The sequence below is a fragment of the Cornus florida genome, unplaced genomic scaffold (assembly GCF_030987335.1).
Source record: "Cornus florida cultivar Cherokee Brave unplaced genomic scaffold, ASM3098733v1 CherokeeBrave_3.0.0_Hap2_Chr06, whole genome shotgun sequence".
Taxonomy (NCBI): Eukaryota; Viridiplantae; Streptophyta; class Magnoliopsida; order Cornales; family Cornaceae; genus Cornus; species Cornus florida.
The window spans coordinates 46,510,971-46,531,410 of record NW_026775576.1 but is presented as its reverse complement, the minus strand read 5'-3'; the positions used below and the strand labels follow the sequence as shown (position 1 = coordinate 46,531,410).

The 20,440-nt window shown below is 34.2% G+C and overlaps 2 protein-coding genes across 3 annotated transcripts; both read right to left on the bottom strand.

Moving 5' to 3' along the window:
- Positions 1 to 7,095: 7,095 nt before the first annotated feature.
- LOC132311426 (disease resistance protein RPP2B-like) lies at positions 7,096 to 12,919 on the bottom strand. 2 transcript variants are annotated; one of them, XM_059809330.1, is made up of 7 exons: positions 12,220 to 12,919; positions 10,400 to 11,495; positions 9,940 to 10,224; positions 8,818 to 9,840; positions 8,208 to 8,712; positions 7,668 to 7,773; positions 7,096 to 7,507 (listed from the first exon to the last, which is right to left on the bottom strand). In XM_059809330.1, the coding sequence occupies exons 2-5, from the start codon at positions 10,520 to 10,522 to the stop codon at positions 8,221 to 8,223; spliced, it is 1,923 nt and encodes a 640-aa protein (XP_059665313.1). In that variant the 5' UTR covers positions 10,523 to 11,495; positions 12,220 to 12,919; the 3' UTR covers positions 7,096 to 7,507; positions 7,668 to 7,773; positions 8,208 to 8,220. The 2 variants fall into 2 exon arrangements, with proteins under 2 accessions (XP_059665313.1, XP_059665314.1); XM_059809331.1 differs by lacking the exon at positions 10,400 to 11,495.
- LOC132314032 (disease resistance protein Roq1-like) lies at positions 10,592 to 12,701 on the bottom strand. Its single transcript, XM_059812954.1, has 3 exons — positions 12,425 to 12,701; positions 12,220 to 12,379; positions 10,592 to 11,495 (listed from the first exon to the last, which is right to left on the bottom strand). Exons 1-3 carry the CDS (start codon positions 12,699 to 12,701, stop codon positions 10,592 to 10,594), a joined length of 1,341 nt encoding a protein of 446 aa, XP_059668937.1.
- Positions 12,920 to 20,440: the final 7,521 nt, after the last annotated feature.

The following is a 20,440-nucleotide window of genomic DNA, read 5'->3' as shown; positions in this document are numbered from 1 at the left end:
CCTTTGGCTGAGTAAGCCCTTCGAGTCATCTTTCCTTCAATACAGGATTCACAAGTTGGCATAGGCTCCTCTGCCTCACAAGGTAATAAACCTTCTTTAACCAACCTTTGAATCCTATTTTGATTGATGTGACCCAATCGTAGATGCCAATGATACAATGAGTTAGGAGAAACTGCTTTTCTTTTAACATTCAATCTAGATGAAGTTGCATTTAATTCATAATTTTGCATTTGATATGAGCTAGGAGTTAAAACATATAGATTATCTTTCAATGCACCAGAAATTATAACACAACCATTTAATTTAATTAAAACATTTTTTCTAAAAGTAAAAATATAATTTTTGCAAACCAACGAAGAAACTGAAATTAAATTGTGCCTAACATTTAGCGCATAAAGACAATCTTCTAAAATAAGACTCCTCCCACTATCAAACTGCATATGAACCACTCCCACTGCTTTAGCTTCCACCTTGGCATTAGATCCTATATGCAAGTATATCTCTCCTTCATTGAGGCTTCTGGACTCCTAGAATCCCTGCAATGAATTACAAACATGATTAGTGGCTCCAGAATCTATGCACCAGGAATCTATAGATTCAACCACATTACATGCCTCAACAATGAATATACCTTTTCCTTTGCCTTGCGTGCGAAGTATTGGGCAGTTAGGTTTCCAGTGACCCGGTTGACCGCAATGGAAGCAGTTTCCTTCGCCTTCAACCCGCACTTTCTTCTTTCCCTTATCCTTTTGGATTACTTTGTTTGGCACAACCACAGTTTTGGCACCATCCTTCTTCTTCTTCTTGCCCCTCCTCTTGGGCCTAGAAGTGGATGGTCCAGCAGACTGAGTGTAGTTGATAGATGCACCCTTGCTTTTGTTTATCCCTTCAAAGGTTACCAACTCATTCAATAGTTCAGCGAGTGTGTACTCAAGCTTATTCATATAATAATTAACCCTAAAAGAGTTAAATGAGTCTGGCAATGAAGCGATAATTATGTCAACCTGAAGTTCACCATCCAAGTTGCATCCAAGGATCTCCAGTTCATTTAAAAAACCAATCATTTTTAAAGCATGTTCCCGAACTGAGGTACCTTGGACCATCTTAATGGTCATCAAATTTGTCATAACATTTTGGCGTGTGCTCTTACCAATTTGCCCAAACATTTCCTTAAGGTTAAGCATGATGTCTGCAGAATTGAGATATTGAAGATGTTGACTTTGGAGTACATTCGAGAGTGAAGCAAGAATGTAGCACCTAGTCATCTCATCTGCTTTATTCCATTTCTTAAATACTTCATGCTCCTCAGGAGGATCCTCAGGCAAAGGTGGAGAAGGTTTAGGAGTAGTAAGCACATAATTCAACCCCTCATATGTGAGTACAATATCTAGTTGCCTTTTTCAATCGATATAATTAGGTCCAGTTAATCGATTTTCTTTTAGTATGTTTGCAAGTAGACTGAATGGACTAGTCATGATAAATCTGGAAATAAAAAAACATTCATACAATAAATAAAGTGAATAATAATAATCATGCAAGTATAAAAAAATTAATTAATTGTGGGTCCCTTAACCACATTGCATGAAAAATCGGACAATCAATATGCCAATAACTTATCCGGTTGGCGGAATTCATTATTGCTTATTGACGAGAATAACTCATTATTTCCATATCTCTTTAGACAATGCCTTATCTAAATATGAAATAATTCCCGATTAGATTTAGCCTTTCTAAAATCACCTAGTATAGACCACTCCGTTGGGGAGCTAATACTATTGATTTTAGATTGAGTGTATAACATAATTAATGCTCCAACGGAAAAACAAATATTAAATATATTGCCATTAATAGCTTAGACTCTTTAAATCATGCGTAGGGCCTTTTTTTTAGAGATCTAACTATAATGGTTATTTAATAAATATATTTTCGTGAGACAACCATTCTTGCAATCTAGACTCTTTAAATCATGCGTGGAGCCTTATTTTTAAAGATCTAATCACAATGGTTATAATTACGAAGGCCATGGGGTAATGTATAAAAAATCCCCGCTCCCACTCAATTTTTAATAATATAAAACTAGGATTTTCAATTCATGATTTAATGCATGCAAAACGCCTTGATTTTAATCCAATTAAATTTAGAAAATATATGGATTTTAAATGATTCACTAATCTTTAATTTGAGGCAAAAAATAATTTACAAAAATATTTTTTCTGTTTCCCAATAAATGCCCTCAAATTAATTAGCAATCTAATCCAATTTATCTTCATAATTTAATTAATATAAATCAAGCCATTTAATTAAAAATCATGGATCCAATGCATGAACAATTATAATAAGCATTAAATTATTCCATGCATCAAATAATAGACAGAAGCAATATAAATGGCCAATGGATTCAGCTTTTAACATTTAAAAACTATTCTTGCTGTACGGGCGTCCTTCAACTGTCTGTAAACACTCATAGGAAGCTTGTACGCGTCAGGAGAAGCAAAACACCGCTTGGAACGAGCCCGGAGGACCCCACACGCGCTGGCACGCGCCTAGGGCAAGCTGCAAGTCTCTGCACGCGCTCCCACGCGCCCCCACGCGCCGACACGCGCTTGGGGCGCGTGGAACGCACCCTCACGCGCTCCTACGCGCCTGGGGCACGTGGGACGCGCCTCCACGCGCCTTTACGCGCGTGGAGGACAAAACCTCCATGGCTGGCGCGTGAGATCCACGCGCCAGCTTGCCCATTACTAGTCCACTCCTGGCGCGTGTGGAACACGCGCCAGGCTCACCTAACCGCTGCCACACCTGATCCGGGCCACCTCCGACGCCTCTTCTCGCCGCCGGCGAAGCTCCGGCCACCGGAAAAACGCCGAAAAAATTCCAAAAAATCCAGAAAAATCCCAGAAAATTAAATTAAGCCTCAAAAAATTCCTGAAAAATTCAGAAAAATTTTAGAAAATTACTGAAGCATAATTTAACCCTTTCGGACCCTCTTGAAGCTTCATAGCATCCTTTGATGAATATTACATGGCTTTAATAAATACTTACAATTTGAAATACAATGGAAAAAATTAAATTACATCATTGAATTTTCAAACGGCTAAAACAAAGCCTTAATTACATTCATCCAAAAATAAAATTACATTCTATATACCTATAAGCTTCATCCATGGCCCAAACACACATCATCATCCATTCACAATTATCCATACATCAACATGTATTAATATATATCAACATAATAAATCATACATCAACATATATCAATAATTTTATATATGTATATATAATTTGGATCCATGAATATGATTTTTATAAACACATGTTCTCTAGTAATGAATCAAACCATGGCTCTGATACCACTGTTCGGAAATGTGCAAGTTTTTGAAACTTTTTTAGGGATTTGCAATCATAGATCTTGATTCATTACATGGAGACAAGTTTTATACAAAGATAAATAAAAGATGATGCATAATTCAATAAACAGATTGAATACTTACATCAAAGGTCTGAGTAAACCTTTTGAACTTTACTCTAAAGTGAATGTTCTCACTTATTGTAGATCCCTTTAGCAAGATCATTTCTCCTTCTCTTTGATTATTATCTTCCCTTTAGGAATCACCAATATGCCTTGATGAATGACCTTGGAATCTAGGCTGGTGGTAGCCTCCTTTAGAAAAGAAAACAAAACCCTAAAATCTAGAGAGAGAAAGTGTATTCCTTTTTCTTGTTCTCCAAGTCCCCCTAAAATATACATGAACTTATGTATATATAGGCAAAATAAAAATAAAAATAAAAATAAGGAAACAATAAATTATTCTCCATCTCTAATTCAACTTTCTCAATCCTAACATGACTCCAATATCAACTTGGGCTATTGGTGAGAATCCTTTTGGGCTTACTATTTTCTTGGCTCCTATAAATTAATAATTGGTCCGGTCCATTAAACCATGGACCCAATTCAATTAATTCATAAATTAATTTCTACTCCACTAAAAGAAATTAATTGCACTCCAATTAAATAGTAAATAACCTCTAAGTCAATGTTGCACTTCGACCCCTCTATGCTTAATTATTTATCGGATAATTAAAGCCATCAATCCGACAACATAATTAATATAATTATTTTGTTACCTTTGATTATTTCCGGCTCGATCACAATAAAATATTTATTTGACAAAAAATAATAATAATTTATTAAATAAATATATATAGAAAACATTTGTCTACAACATACGAAGGCCTTCGAATTTAATTTGTGATCAACCATAATCAAAACAAAATAAATACAAATAGCATTGATGCAAATATTGAGAATATAGACCTCTAATTATTAATTACATAACTACCCAAAGTGTCGATCTAAGGATCCCGAGGTATCCGCCGAACAAATCAAAGTAATTATTAATTAATAAAAGAGTCTATACTTCTCTCATGCTTGAGAGTCAAAAGCCATGACTGTGATAGAGAGCAATTGCATACGACAGCTCTCACAATATATCTCAATCTATCGTGGACTCGGTTTAAATCTTAACTAATTAAATGTCCATCCATAATTACCGACTTTAAACCATTTATGATTACTAATTTATATCATAGTATTAATTGTCATTACATACATATATAAATATATTTTGTAATCAAGCAGACACCATCAATTCCATAAAGAATCGAAAAATAATACATTCCATTCACCAATTGTATAATGCTTTAATAATAATATCCAAATAAGAAATCATGACTTTTACAATCCAAAATTAGAATTTGCTATGCTAGGGCACACATATCCTAACACCATCACCATAGGCCATTCTCATTGCAACTCACAACAAGAAAACAAACATAAAATTGAGAACATGCAGAAGTATCCTTTGCTGCTTCACAAACATGGAACCATCTTCTATGATTTCTATTTTGACCACCCCTAATTTGGCCTTATTAGTAGCTAATGTTGCTTGATAAGTTGATGCCATTAACTTACAAAATTAATGCAATAGTCCTCAAATACACTGTTGGTTATATATAGAGATTTTGAAAGGCCATGTAGATGAAAAACATGCGGAAAAAGCAAAAGAATTAGCAAAATTCAATACCATGGAAAGCAATTTTCTTCAATTAGCTTATATATTTGTTATTCCGTATAAATTTCTTTTAAAATTTTCATTCACAACTTGATTAAGTGTCAACTCGATTATAAATTCAATAAAATAGAAAGAAGACTAACCCATTAACTAGTGAAAAGTGGAATCCTGCTCCAAATCTGTTTGTTTTATAATTTCCAGAAAGTATATAGATTTGTGAAAATCATGATTGTTGGTATGATTTTGATGTAATGTAATTAATTTATGTGACGAGTTTTGAAAAATTAAGTTTGAAGAGGGATGAAACTATAAACATTATTGAATATTCGTACTTGTGGTCGACTCGTATTGCTCCTTAATAATTAGATGGACACCCAACTTTTTGGCCTTGGCCAATGGCTTGTGTGATGGGAGGAGTAATGAACATTTAAGCCTAAATGCAAGAGCCATCATCACAAATTTGTCTGGGCATATTTTTAATTGGTCGAATGGTTTCTCCATGCCCGTTGGGGCAAAATCCCGTTTTGTGAATAAAAATGACGTGATCTGACACAATATCTTTTACAATAACGTCGATTTCATTAAACATGGTCATGGGGCAACCATTGAGTGTAAGGTTAAATTCGATACATCATTTCGTTCCATAGCGTCCTTCCAAAACAACAGAAAGGACAGTTCCATTGACATTATTTTATTTTCTCATTTCATTTTGCATGCCGGGCACCGTGGAGGTGTGCCGTGTGTTCCACGAGTTATTTGGGACATTTCTTTCAGTTCAAAGAGGTCATAGATGGACCCGCACAACTTATGAAACTAAAAATCCACTGTTGTAATTACAGTGGATGCCAACTTGGAATATTTGTGAAATAGAAATTTTAGGCCTTTAACACCTATGATCCAACACAAATCATATTGCAAGCTTACTTAGAACAAGAGACCCATCTAGTAGCATTTTAATTCCTATACAAACACATATATCTAACATCGCACCTAAAGGTCACTTAGGGCATTGTGAAAACGAAAAACGAGACCGATCAATGCATAGAGAAGGTCGAAGAGAGCAAACTTCTCTCTTGAAACTTCCTCAAAATCTCTCTAAAGAGATCAAATCAGGGGGGGGTTGAAAATCGTATGCACAGTGAGAAAGAGAAAGGAAATTGTGGCCATAAATAAATCTTAGCTTTCGTTATATAGTCACCCACTTTGACCATTCAGAAAATAACCCCTCCACTAGCTAAAATCATATAAGCCCCAAGCCATTTCAAGGAAATAACACAATGACCCCGTTCCACCACGCACATGATGTTTAGGTCCCTCCCATCAAATTCCGAAAACTCAGCTAGTCCGAGCCCACAAGCCCCACCTTGGGCCGGGCGCGAATCACCTGCAATGAGGTTCCTATGCGGTTTCCTGCTGTAATTTTTAAGTGATCCATATTTGGCCACATCATTCTTCAGCTAACGAACACTAAGGCCGTGTTTGGCCAATTACACCACAGCATTTCACCACCATTTACAACTAACATCACAAAATTTAAAAAGTAACATCACCATTTATAAAAGGAAATATCACCACTTTTAATTTCAAATAACACCACCACGTATAAGTAACATTTCACCGCCATTTATAAATAACATCACACAGTCTAAAAAGTAATATCACCATTTGTAACAGGGTAATATCACTACTTAATATGATGGTGATGTTACTTTTTAGACTATGTGATATTACTTTTTGACTTCTGTGATGTTACTTATAAATGGTGGTGAAATGTTACTTGGTGCAATTGCCAAACACACTCTTAGTGTCTGTTAAGTGGAATAAAACGTGGCCAAACCAAGGCCACTTACCGCTCACTGTAAGAAACAGCATAGGAATCGCACAGCAGGTGATTCGCGCCCCCTTGGGCCCATGTGCCAAATTTGGAAATGACTCCACAAAGAAAAGAATCCACCTCGAAAACTCTTGGAAAGAAACCAACAAATCCATAAACACAAGGAATGAAATGAACAAACTCGGAACTCTATTCAACATGTTCTTTTCTTTGTACAGGTTGAATAGGCTAGCTGGACTAACGAACCAAATTCCAAATTGCTATTCATCTGGTAGAACAACTTTTAGTACTTTTGTTTGAAACTAAATTTTGTTGAGTAACTCAGTAAGCTGCTGTACAGGTAGAACATATTGTTGTACTATGCTTCTAGAGTACATTAAAATTAGTCTAGAATGTTACCACTAGAAAAAAAATAAAAATAAAAAAAAATAAAAATAAAAATTCTTGTATTAATAGAACCTTACCTACTTTGACAAGCATTTCGAGTCTTGATCTGTAAATCAAAAAGACCATCAATAAGCTTCATATCTTCTTGGTACGTTCACAACCTTTTATGTTTTATCAGGTCCTCTAGAATCGTCTGTCAATGACTCCATCCCTAAAATAATACATTAATATGGAGTTTAATTTTTTCACATATACAAAAGATCGAGTATCAAAATAACACCACACATAATTCTTCATACACAAAATAGCCCCAAAGTCCAAAGACCATTCTCATTGCAAAAAAAAAAAAAAAAAATTGAAAACAAAAGTACCATCTTAAAAGGATGCTGCTGCTCCACAATCACAATAAGCATCCTCACCACTCCTAACATGGCCAGATGAGTAACTAAAATTCCTTGATAAGATGATGCCATTAGCCTACAAAATTGCAATAATCAAACACATTGTCGATTATAAGAGTTTGGCCATATAGATGAATAAGATGCCAGAAGCAAAATAATTTTATTCAAATTTCCTTTTCTTTTTTATACTTCTTATTCTACATAAATTTCTTATAAATTTTCATAGCTATTTTGATTAAGAGTACCACAACTCCATTATAAATTCAACAAAATAAGAAGAAGAATAACACATTAACAAGAGAAAGGTGGGATCCTGCTTTAAATCTGTCTATTTTGCGCATAATGGATAATTCAAGATTATATTAATGATTGAGTAATTAATTTGCATGATGAATTTAGGAAAATTAAGTTTGAAGAGAGAAAAAAACAACTATCATACTAAGGCTTAATTTTCGAAAAAAATAAAAAACTATCATACTGAGGCTTGCGTATATCACTTGGTCTACTCACCTTGCTTTGATGTCTAAGCTTGCTCCTCCATTACTAGATGAATACCTAATTTATGGACCTTTGCTTTTCGATTGCTGGATGGCTTGAGTAGTGTGGAGTTCAATGTAACTGAAGCCTGAATGTGACAGCCATCACAAGTATTGGAAGTGCCTGTGCTGAGTGTAGATTTGTTGTCCATCAAACTTTTAATTGGCCGAATCTCTCTAGAGTGCTCATCATAATATTCCGTTTTGTGTTTCAAAAAGATGTGATGTGGTGCATTATCTCCTGCTGTTAAGTCATTGTACGTGAACCATTCGCTCATGGAATAACCATTGATTTTGAGATCAAAATTAATTTGTGGGATATCAATTCCATGAAATATTTCCAAAGCAGCACAGACGACAATTCCTTTAACATTTTCGTAAGAAGGTAAATCCACCCGCAAAGAGAATGAAGAGCCCTCATTCCTATGACTGAAACAATGTGGAATCTCTCTTCCTGGAAGAATAATTACACCAAGTTCCTGTTTCATACAGATGGTGAAGCTGCGTTTTAAAAAAGAATGCACACACACATACACACACAATACATATATTTCTATATATAGAGAGAAAGACAGAGAAGGAACCTGAAGCTGACTTTGCGATGATATATTTGGCATGTTGTCCCTCTGATCCACATCCAATTTGTGGCACTCTGTGAATATGAATTCCCGATCGTCTGAATTTTCTACACTTGGAGGGAATTGATAACGTTCCAATGATTTGCAACCATGCGCATTCACATAACATATAAATGATGGAAGTGATGTCAATGAACGGAGGCTTGTACAATGTTCCAAATAAAGGTACATAAGGCTTGTCAATTGAATGAAACATTCTGGTATGCTAGCAAATTTGTTTTCACTTAGAATTAAATAACGCATTGAGGATAGCTTGCCAATATCTTTGGGAAATGATTCTTCTGATAGATTGCAGTGCCGAAGACTTAAACGAGTTACAGTGCACAATCCAGAGAGCAGTTCCAATTCTAAACAAGACGAATTACCAGTTCTCTTTCGCAGAAATGTATTTTGCATCAATGAAATTGGCATCTTCGAAGATGGTGACTGAAAATCATTGCCACTGACATACAGTTCCTCAAGATTACTCAACTGTGCAATGGATGATGGTAGCTTTTTAATAGCAGTCCTCCCCATATCAAGGTATTCTAAATCCTTCATTTTAGAAAAAATGTTGGTTAGAACACTTTTAAGCTTTTGGCACCCTTCTAGAGATAAACGTCTAAGCCCTTCAAGATGCTCAATTGATGAAGGCAAATCTTTTATCGCAGTGTTGTCTAAATGAAGCTCCTCTAAACAAACCATATTTCCTTGAATCTCTGAAAACTTCTCAAGTTTTGAGCATCCTGCTAGAGTGAAAAATTGCAGATTTTTCAAATTAATGCTTCTTGGGAGAATCCTCAGATTCTTACATTTAGAGAGATTGCATCTAACAAGTCTCTCATGAACTCCATTTGACAAGTGAACCTCAATTAGATTTGAACATCCTTCAAGATTTAAATCCTCGAGACATGGGAGACAAGACAAATCAGGAGTTTTGTCCAAATATAGGGAGTGACTGAGATCAAGGAATTTCAACTTCTCTAGAAACTGCTAGGCAAACCAGCAATGAAAGAAATAATTAGTTTAATCAATAAACCAAGAATACTATATACATGTATAAATTCTGCTAATAAATTGTGATCATACCTTGATACCCATTGATATTTGTTTAATTTGACTATGATGAAGCCGAAGGTGAACAAGATTTTTTGGATAGAAATTGGATGGAAAAAATCTTGCCGGGTAACCGTCCCAATCAAGATAACACAGCTCATGTGAAAGATATGTAAGACGTTCACAAGGTCGTATGCCATTGAGCTTGAGCAGCTTAAGTTTCTTCATCTTCTCAAAGGCATCAACATGAACACATAACTCCTCTAACAGATGGCCATCAGGCATGTTTAGCACAATGCCTTTAATTGATTCTGTTGCCTAATAACCAAGAACATTTTGTTAAGTTTCGACATACCGTTAAAACTAGTACTGTAAAAACTAATTAAAGTATGCAAGTGTACACTATTGCTTCATTGAAAAAATATATAACAAATTCTCTTGTTTTGCACAACTTGCATGTGTGGAAAGAAACTTATATGTAGTTAGATCATACCGTATTTTCTTTGAATACTTTATAGATATCTTCATGAAACCACAACCTACTACGTTTGCCAGGATCGTCAACTGATTCTTGACGAACAATTTCCTTACCCATCTCTTGTATCAAATCATGCATCCAAAGGGTGCTGCAGTTTGAGATTACCAAGTCCGTTCAATAAGAATTGAAATACGTGGGTGAAACCCACTAACTGCCTAGTATGTCCATTACATAATCTGTATCACACCCTCTAAAGAAACAAGCAATGTCGAGGAATAGATCCTTCTCTATATCATTGAGGCCATCAAAACTTATCTTAAGAACTTGATGAATTTCTCTATTTGGAATTCTTTTCAAATTATCTAGTTCATGTTCCCACTCTTTTCTGCTTTTCTTAAATAAAAAAGTACCCAAAACTTGGAGAGCTAATGGAAGGCCTTGGGCATACTTTATTACACTCCATGAGAGAGACAAAAAATCCTCTACAGGATGGTTTTTTGTGAAGGCGTGCCAACTAAAAAGCTCAAGTGCCTCATTGTCATTCAATAGGTCAACCTTGTATATTTCATGATCAATTTTATGTTCTACTAATAAACGTTCATCTCTAGTTGTTATGATGATCATACTTCCAAAACCAAACCAATCATTTCCTCCGGCTAAACTTTCTAATTGCTTCAAGTGATCCACATCATCAAGAACTACAAGAACCTTCATGTAACAAAGTCTTCTCTTTATCACACAGATTCCATAGTCAACGTTAGATATCTGGGAATCTTTTTCCATTAGGATGTCATTCAAGAGTTGTTTTTGGAGACAAGTTAGACCATGTTGTTTTGAAGCTTCTTCTTTCACATTGCTAAGGAAACAACGACTTTCAAATTGATCAAATATTTGATTGTAAACAGCTTTAGCAATGGTTGTTTTTCCTATTCCGCCAGCTCCACAAATTCCTACAATGTGCACATTCTTTGAACTATTGTCCAACAAACTAATCACTTTATTCACACGGGAAACTAACCCCACTTCGTACTTGGCAACACTTAGTGGTATAGTCGACCCCAATTTTTTAAAAATCTCTTGAACAATTTCTTGGATAAACTTCGCCTCATGCCTATCAAGTACAAAGCACATTAATTAAGATGGTATGAAATTGTATAAAATGATAAATAAAAATTGAAACAACTATGATGGAACCTTTTTTTAAAACTATAACTTATAAATTGTCATATAATACTAAACACCAAATATCACATTGTCGTTTACCAAAACAAGAAAGCATAAATTCAAACTGCTAGAACTAGATTAATGCATCTTAAAAATGTTGATTTGCTCTATTGTCATCCTTATCATCATTGCCTTATATCATATATATGCTAGGAAGCATGGACACATCTATAAAAGGGCAAAGAATTCGTGTCGGACACCGACCCGCATTCAACGCGCCCCGATATGTGTCGGACATGTCAAAATATGTGTCTAAATTTTTTATTTTTTAAAATATTCGGACAAAAGGCTAAGAACCTCAACCTCCGGTCAGCAATTTTCTTAAGAGAAAACAAAGAAAGTCGAGCCCCCTCCCCATTTTCGAAGTGGAGGGGAGGGAAGGGGTTTGAATTGATGTGGACAAAAGTGTGGGTGAGAGTATTTACTGAACCCAAAAAATAAAATAAAAAACCAGCAGAATTTAAGACCATATTAATGATGAAGTTCTATGTTCCCATAACAAACAAAAACAGAATTAAATAAAATAAGGAAAGCTAAATGGATTTTCTTTTTTTTCTTTTATGGTTATTGAAAGCTAAATGACAGAATATAAATTGAGGTAATATTTTTACCCATTTGCTATATTGTTTAAATCCCAACCGCTTAAATTTGCTGCCTCCACCAAAGCTGCCCTCCACCTTTGCACCTTTTCCTTGTTCTCGCAGAATCTTTCATCGTGTTTGGCAAAGGCTTCTGCGAAATTCCCTGTTTGTTTCCGTACTTCTGAAGGATCTACGTTGTAGAAGACCGGCAAAACTGTTTATCCGTTCTTGTTGCATTCAATGATCTCCACCAATTCTTCCAAGCACCACGAGGAAGAAGCATAATTCTTTGAGAAAACGATGACTGCAAATCTCGATCTCTTAATAGCTTTAAGGAGTTCCGGAGAAATCGATTTTCCTCTCTCGAGTTTCTTGTCATCTTTAAAAGTGTAAATTCCTTTCTGTTGCAGAGCTACATAGAGATGTTCCACAAAGTTCTTACGAGTGTCTTCACTTCTAAAACTCAAAAAGACATCGTAAATCCATTGAGAGCAAGAAGAAGAAGAAGCCATATATTAACAGCTTTACTAATTTGTGAACGCAAATCAGTGTTTTTCTGATACTTCAAAAGATCTCTCCCTTGTTTTATTATATTTTTTCATTCCTCCTATATTCTCTGCTTTTCTCTGGAGGATATCCGTACACATAAAGAAGTAGCTGGGAATTTTCCATGAAACCTTTTTTTTAGAGTTAGTGGAGGGCATCCCTTCAAACTTCTGTAGTGAAGTCCTTTTTGTTGTGAAAAGACTTGAATGCAAGTCGTTGCCTGAATTAAGTGAAAAAGGCTGGCTGGGTGTTGGGACCATCGATTACTTGTTGCAAGGTGTCATTTCCTTTTTCACTTCATTCCACAGGACGCTTGATTTAAATTGAGTAGTACTATTTTAGCCTTTCATTGATGAGATACATTCAGGCAGGACCCGCTGCCTCCCTTATTCCGTAGTATTATCTTTCATGCCTGAACGAATGTCATACTACTCAATTTAAATTACGCGTCGTGTGGAAAGAAGGGAAAAAGGTAATGACACCTTGGAACAAGTAAGAGCAATTTCAACCTAAAATGTTATATTTTCATGTCAAATTTATATTTTAAGATAAAAGAAATTACAGTGTTAAAATGTTATATTTTTACAATTATGTTTTAATGGTGTATTTCATTCAAAATGTTATTTTTTGACATCACTACCATTCTATGTTTTGAAAGTCTATTAGAGTGCCTTAATTTTATTTTACTTTTACCAATTTTTGACAATCTCAAAATATGAGGGGTCTTTTGAGAGAACCCATTGGAGTGTCTGTTTTTATCCACTTGCTATATTTTGAGTTTGAGATGCCATTTGAGAGCTACTATATTTGAGAATACATTTAAGAATCTAAAAAATGAGAAGTCTTTTAAGAGGCCATTGAAGTGCCTTATTTTTATCCTCCTACTATATTTTGAGTTTGAGTGCCCATTTGAGAGGCCATTGGAGATGCCCTAATCAATGGTCCCAACACCTTGCCAAAATTAATGCTATGTTAGGTAAGAAAGAAAAAAGATGGGTGGAAGAAAAATAGGAAAGAAGGAAGAAACAAATTTTCTTAATTTGGTAGAGATGATATAAGGAAAGAAAAGATAAGAGAAAGGATGCTTCCTCCTTTCATCCACCCACCCATAATAGGACGGAAACAAGTAAGCCTATTATAGAAATTTTAAATCACTGCATCACGATTCATAAATATTTAATAAATTTCATAAATAAAAATAAATGATGAGTTTAATAGTTAAAAAAATTTAAAAATTTATCTTTCCTTTTATCCTACCAATCAAATTAAAATTGTCAGTTTTTTCTATTCTCTTTTATCCAACCGAACAAAAAAAGAGAAACGCTTAATCTCCTCCCTATGATGTCTCAATATTCTTTTCTTCTCTCCTTTCCATTTAATTTTTTTCTTTCCTACCGAACGAAGCATAAGAGTCAAATCAAAGTATTCACGACCTTTAATTCTTAAGGTTGTGATTATTAAAAGTGACTTATTTGATTTACAATTTTCATTAGTCATGTATGTAAAAATATAAAGAAGGGAAATTCTCTATTTTCTTATATTTTTCATACATGATCAATCAAAAGTTATCCGTCAACCGATTTCACTTTCTTATGTTTTATATACATGATCAACCCCTGAGAGATCTAGAAAATTGTTTGAGTGTGGTGATTTTAAACAATAAGGAGGGCATAAGTGTGAAAATAAATAAATAAATAAATTCAATGGGGCCGAAGGATAAAGTTATGGGAGCATTTATAAAATATGCCAGATTTTTTAAGTAAAAATAAAAAAAATTAGTATTTGAGTGGGGGCAAAGGATAAAGTAATGGGGGCTTTTATATAATTATCTAAGATTTTTTTAGATAAAAATAAAAAACAATTAAAATTCCAGTGAGGGGCAAAGGATAAAGTTATATATGGGGACTTTTGTATAATTATCTAAGATTTTTTAGATAAAAAAATAGAAAATTTAAAATTCTGCCCCCACTGGGCCTCACATGGGTCCGTCCTTGTGATCAACCAAAAGTTGTCGATAAAGCAAATCAGTTTAATGCCTAAAAATTATTTTCTTAATTTTACATACCTTAGAGTGAAAGTTGTTTGAATTTCACTTTTTGCAGTAGGCCCTCTCATTGGTATGTTGGGCAAGGGCTTATGTTTTGTGTGTTTTTTATTTTGCCCGTAGCAAAGTAAATGTGTAAAGCCTGTTTGGTAACATTTATTGCAATTTAAATAGTACCAAAGTATTTCCAAAAAAAAGATCAAAATTAGATCAAAAAAATGATACTTACTTCTGCACTATAGCAAAAGTACTGTTCAAAAAAATTATATTTTTAATTAGCTATTTAATTTTTCAAAATTACATCATTTTTTTACAAAATATGTTTTCATGTTTTTGCTTCCACAAATCTTACAACAAATATATATTATCAAATAAATTTTCAAATAGTATTGAACACACTTCAAAAGAAAATAGAAACAGTGCATTTATTTTACGTAATATCAAAAGCATAATGCAATTATGGTTGCAAACAGGCCCTTAGTAAAGTAACCCAATATTTCACCAACACTGCTTGAACAGGACATGAGTGGTGAAATGACATCTGTCACATAATGTTTGGACAATGGAAACGCATGAGAATAAATTTTGTGAGAATGAAATTTCGATGAAATTAAAGAATAAAACGATTGTATAATCGGCTACCGGACTATTTTTCATGTTTTCTCCTCATATGTTGCTTATCTTTCTTTTGTCAACTACTGCCCTTCTTTCTTTCTTTTATAGCAATCATATTTGAAAGAAAAATATAACGCACTAACCCGGTATATTTTTGCATCAAGGTTGCTCCAAAGTTACCAGAAGAAATGCAACCAAAAATGCGTCATCACAAAGAAAGCCAATTTATATTGTTTAATTAAAATATAAAACATGTCAAAACTGAAACGATGAAAAAAACATTTTAAATGTTTAATTCTTTTATGAAAGAAAATGCCAAAATTTTGTCCTTCCCATTCTACACACACAAGTATGTTAACAAGTCCAGCATGTGAGTTACACAGTGCAGAAGTTGTTAGTTATTATGCTGTCTAAATGACTTAGATTGGGTGATTAGGTCTACTTGCAAATTTTTGTAATTGATTAATTTACCCACGAATATGATCAATTAAACTTCCACAATCACAACTATCAATACTAAAAAGTAAAGCAAGTAAAGTAGAAAGATGACACAAGAATTTTAACAAGGAAACCAATTGGAAAACCTCGAGGTTTTGTATGTTATTCCAAACGTAAAACGATCCACTGTGTATGAAGTAAAGTATACCAAATTTTGACTCAGGCTCACACTCCTTCACTCTACCAAGACTCAATCTGCTGAACGTCCCTGACTTTGCGATATCCCGTCCAACAGCTCTCAACTTTAGACTTATGCCTCAAACCCTGTAGAAGTATTGTTAGTAGATCAACAATACTCCGCAAGTACTTTGACCCCTTTAAAGTGTGATCGAAAAATCTTTTTCTTCAAATATGAATTTTATATAAAGTTAGATAAATCTTGCTCCTTGAAATTTCTAAATCTTCAATTGAGCTCCAATTCCGATGAGATAGAAAACAAAACTCCTAAATCACTCTTGTGTTTATGTGTGTACTCTCAAAACAAAATCAGAAAAATCAGGTTTGATTTTCTAAAGAATATCTATCAAAAAGGCTCTCTCAAAATAATGAATTTCTGTTCCAAAAAGCCAAACTAAATTTTGAGTAAAGGAAAGATTATATAGAATTTTGGAAGACCTAAAAACACTTGGAAAACAAGCCACCTTCGTGCACACTCAATATAGAAGAAGTCTACCCAAAATAGGAATCAAAACAAACTAGGAAACAAAGTTACCAAAAAGATCTGAAGGACTTGAACCGATTCAAGTGAGGCTGAACCAGTTCAAATTGGCCAGAAGACAAATCAAGAAATCGACAAAGAAACTTGAACCAATTCAAGTGGGGCTGAATCGGTTCAAGTTGTCCAAACTCGAACATCTTGAAAAGCCTTAAAAAGTTGAACCGATTCAAGTGTCGCAGAACCGGTTCAAGTTAAGCAGAATGTAAAACTTCTCTCAAAGCCTAATTTTGAACTCCTCAAGTGTCCTCACACACTCTTATACCATACTAAGGCATTATTCTCATCATCACGAAGTGTATCAAAGCATAAGCTCGATCACTTCTTCAATTTCGCTTCCAATCTTGAGTCTTGACAAAGCGAACAAAAATCTACAACTCGATCGAACTTGTTTTGACAACGAAAATAGCCAAAATACAAATTGATATTTCACAATCTCCACCTTTGGCAATTTCGTGACAATACCCTAAAAACAACATGTAATCTACCCAAGCAGGAAAAAGAAATTTACAATGATTGTCAAAAAAACATAAAACGGAACTCTTCTTGAACTTTTTAAGTTTCAGCACTTGTAGCATCTCAATTCTGTAAACTGCACATCAGCTCAAAAACTACCCGTAAAGCTTAATAAAAAAAGATAAGCATAAGCATAAAATAACAATGAAAGCTAATAATGCCCAAAAGTCAATGCAATGATCATGTGCTCTCCTCCTCAATGCAAAAACATCTCTCCCCCTGAATGATATGACCTTTAATTCTCTCCCCCTTTTGTCATAAATTGACAACAGTTTCCAGGAAGAAATAAAACTAGAAGGAGGAAGCAACAAGCCATATAGATCTTGTGTATTGAACCCAATAAGCATAGAGACTCCACAAGACTATATGAGCAAAACACATATAATTACAATAAATTATTGTAGTTCCACAAACTTAGTAAGTGTAGTAAAAACACCACCAAGTTCTAAAAACAGATAATCTACCAATTATTTAGATTTCAAACAATAAATTAATGACCTCACATATCCTTAGAAATTAAACAATCAACATGTGCAAAGGAGTTCCATAAACTTAGTAACGAGGATGATAAGAAAAGTACTTCGGGTGGTTGTTTATGATGCAGTCCAAACTGAAGTACTCTTCTTATCATCATTGTTACCAGCCCAATCAGCATCAGTATAGCCTACAATCTCATAATTAGACTCAGAAAAATAACGCAATCCATAATTCAATGTACTATTGACATAACGAATAATGCGCTTGATTACAAGAATGTATTAGTCTCTATGATCAGCTTGATACTTAGCACAAACACTTACACTAAATGAAATATCTGGCCTACTAACTCTCAAATACAACAAGCTACCAATCATACTCCTATATAAAGAAAGATCAATCTTTTTAGGATCAAAGTCTCTATCCAATTTGGATGAAGTAGTCATAGGAGTTTGCACATGCTTTGAATTTTACAAACTAAATTTTTTAACTAGCTCATTTGCATATTTTGTTTGAGAAATGAAAATTCCATCTTCAAGTTGTCTCACTTGTACACCTAGAAAGAATTTAGTTCACTAACCATACTCATTTCAAAAGTATTACTCATAATTTTAGCAAAATTATGCACAAGGTTATCACAAATAGCACCAAAAATAATGTCATCCACATAAATTTGAGCAACCAGAAAATCTTTACCTTTCCTAAAAATAAACAATATTTTATCCTCCCCCCCTCTCTGAAAACCCTTGTGCATTAGATAAGAAGTTAACTTCTTATACCGTGGTCTAGGTGCTTGCTTTAAACCATAAAGAGCCTTTTTAAGATGAAAAACATAATCAGGATTATGTGGATCAACAAAACCTTTTGGTTGTGATACATAAACTTCTTCCTGCAAAATACCATTAAGAAAATCATTTTTCACATCCATTTGAAACAATTTGAATTTAAAGTGATATCCAAGAGCAAGAAGAAGACGAATAGACTCAAGTTTAGCAACAGGTCCAAAAGTTTCATCAAAAGCAATTCCATCAACTTGAGTATGTCCTTGTGTAACTAACCTAGCTTTATTTCGCATCACAAGACCATGTCATGAAGTTTACTTTTAAAAATCCATTTGGTCCCTATGATGTTAACATCCTTAACTCGAGGCACCAATTTCCAAACATCATTTTTCACAAATTCAAGCAACTCTTCTTACATAGCCATAAGTCAATCAGCGTCTTGAAAAACTTCATCAATATTCTTTGGTTTAAACTCAGCCATGTGACATAAGTGTTATATATCATCATCTACAATGCATGAGTGTCCCAATTGATCACTACGAACTATATTCCTAGTACCCGATTCTTTTCCACGGGATATTGTCAATTGGATGACTCGATCAAACCCTAGAACTACCAGATGTGGGAATGTCTAAAGAAAGCACAAGAATTCCTATAGGTTCATCAGTGGTGACATCTAATTCCTCAGTAACATCCTCTTCAACCTCTTCATCTTCTCCTCCTAAATTCTCAACCTTTTTCTTCCTATGAATTGTAGGTTCATCTTTGTTTCCTACAATTTCTAAGTCAGTATCTTCCTCATCGAGTTGAGTATAGATTATCTTAGGTCTTATATCATCAAACACAACATTAATTAATTTCATAACTACATTGGTTCGAAGATTTAAAACCCCATAAGCCCGACTAGTTTATAAATACCCCAAGAAACACCTTCATCACTTCTAGAGTCAAATTTCCCCAAGTGTTCCATATCTCTAAGAATATAGCATTTACTTCCAAAGACTCTGTAATACCCCTAATTTTGAAAGGTTATTCCTGGTATTTAACTGATATTTAAGTTATTATTTAATTGTATTTTATTTGATTATGTGTCATTTTATTAGATTATTTGTTTCATTTAAATTATATTGTGGTAATTATTGAATTAGTTGTATAATTTGACTTTATTATATTATTTGTGTAATTTGACTTATTTAAATTAAACTAATTGCTTAATAATATGTAACTTGTATTAATTAACTGTTTTAATTACTTTAATTATTTAATTGCTTCATTCAGTTAATTCTCTGTTTATTTATTTTCTTTATCGTAACTTAGGGTTGTAGGATGTAACGTGGCCGACTTGTAGTTGGAATTGGATTAGGGTTTAAGGTCTAAGCCTATAAATATGCATATTAAGGTGGTTTAGGATTTTAGAAAAAAATAAACAAAATTCTGTAAAACAGAGACCGTGAGATACAAAGGGAAACAGAGGAACAAATGAGAGAAAGGCTAGGTTGGATCAAGGAGGAAGGAACGTGGTTTTGTGGAACAGCAGTGGGGAGTTGGACGGACAATTCAGAGAACGGTGGTTTAGAGTTTCAAACTGAAACTCAAAGGCAAGTCTCTGTTTTACTCTTTCCCTTAAATTTGTGTTATGTGCATGCCTAGCTAAACTCCAGGGGTTTAATGAATGCTAAAATTGAGTAATTATGCATGCTTAGTTGGATTAAAATAGAGGGTGTATGATTTTGTTTTCATATTCCTATTTTGAATGATTCTGGAAATTCTTGATGCACAATTGATGTTTAAGTTTAATCTTTGTATGTTAAAACATCTAAAATAATTTAGTATGGACGTATGGGACTTAGGTTAAAGCTCAGAGGCTTTAACTATGGAGTTTTAGCCTTTACAGAGGCTGAACAGACGAAGAAGACGACTTCAGCACCAACTCAGCGGACCAAGTTGGAACTCAGCCATTTAAGTTGGGAACTCAGCCGACTAAGTAGGCAACTCAGCCAACTCAGTTGGACCGCAACCTGGATTTTGGTTTTAATTGCTCAGAATTATTTCTAAACC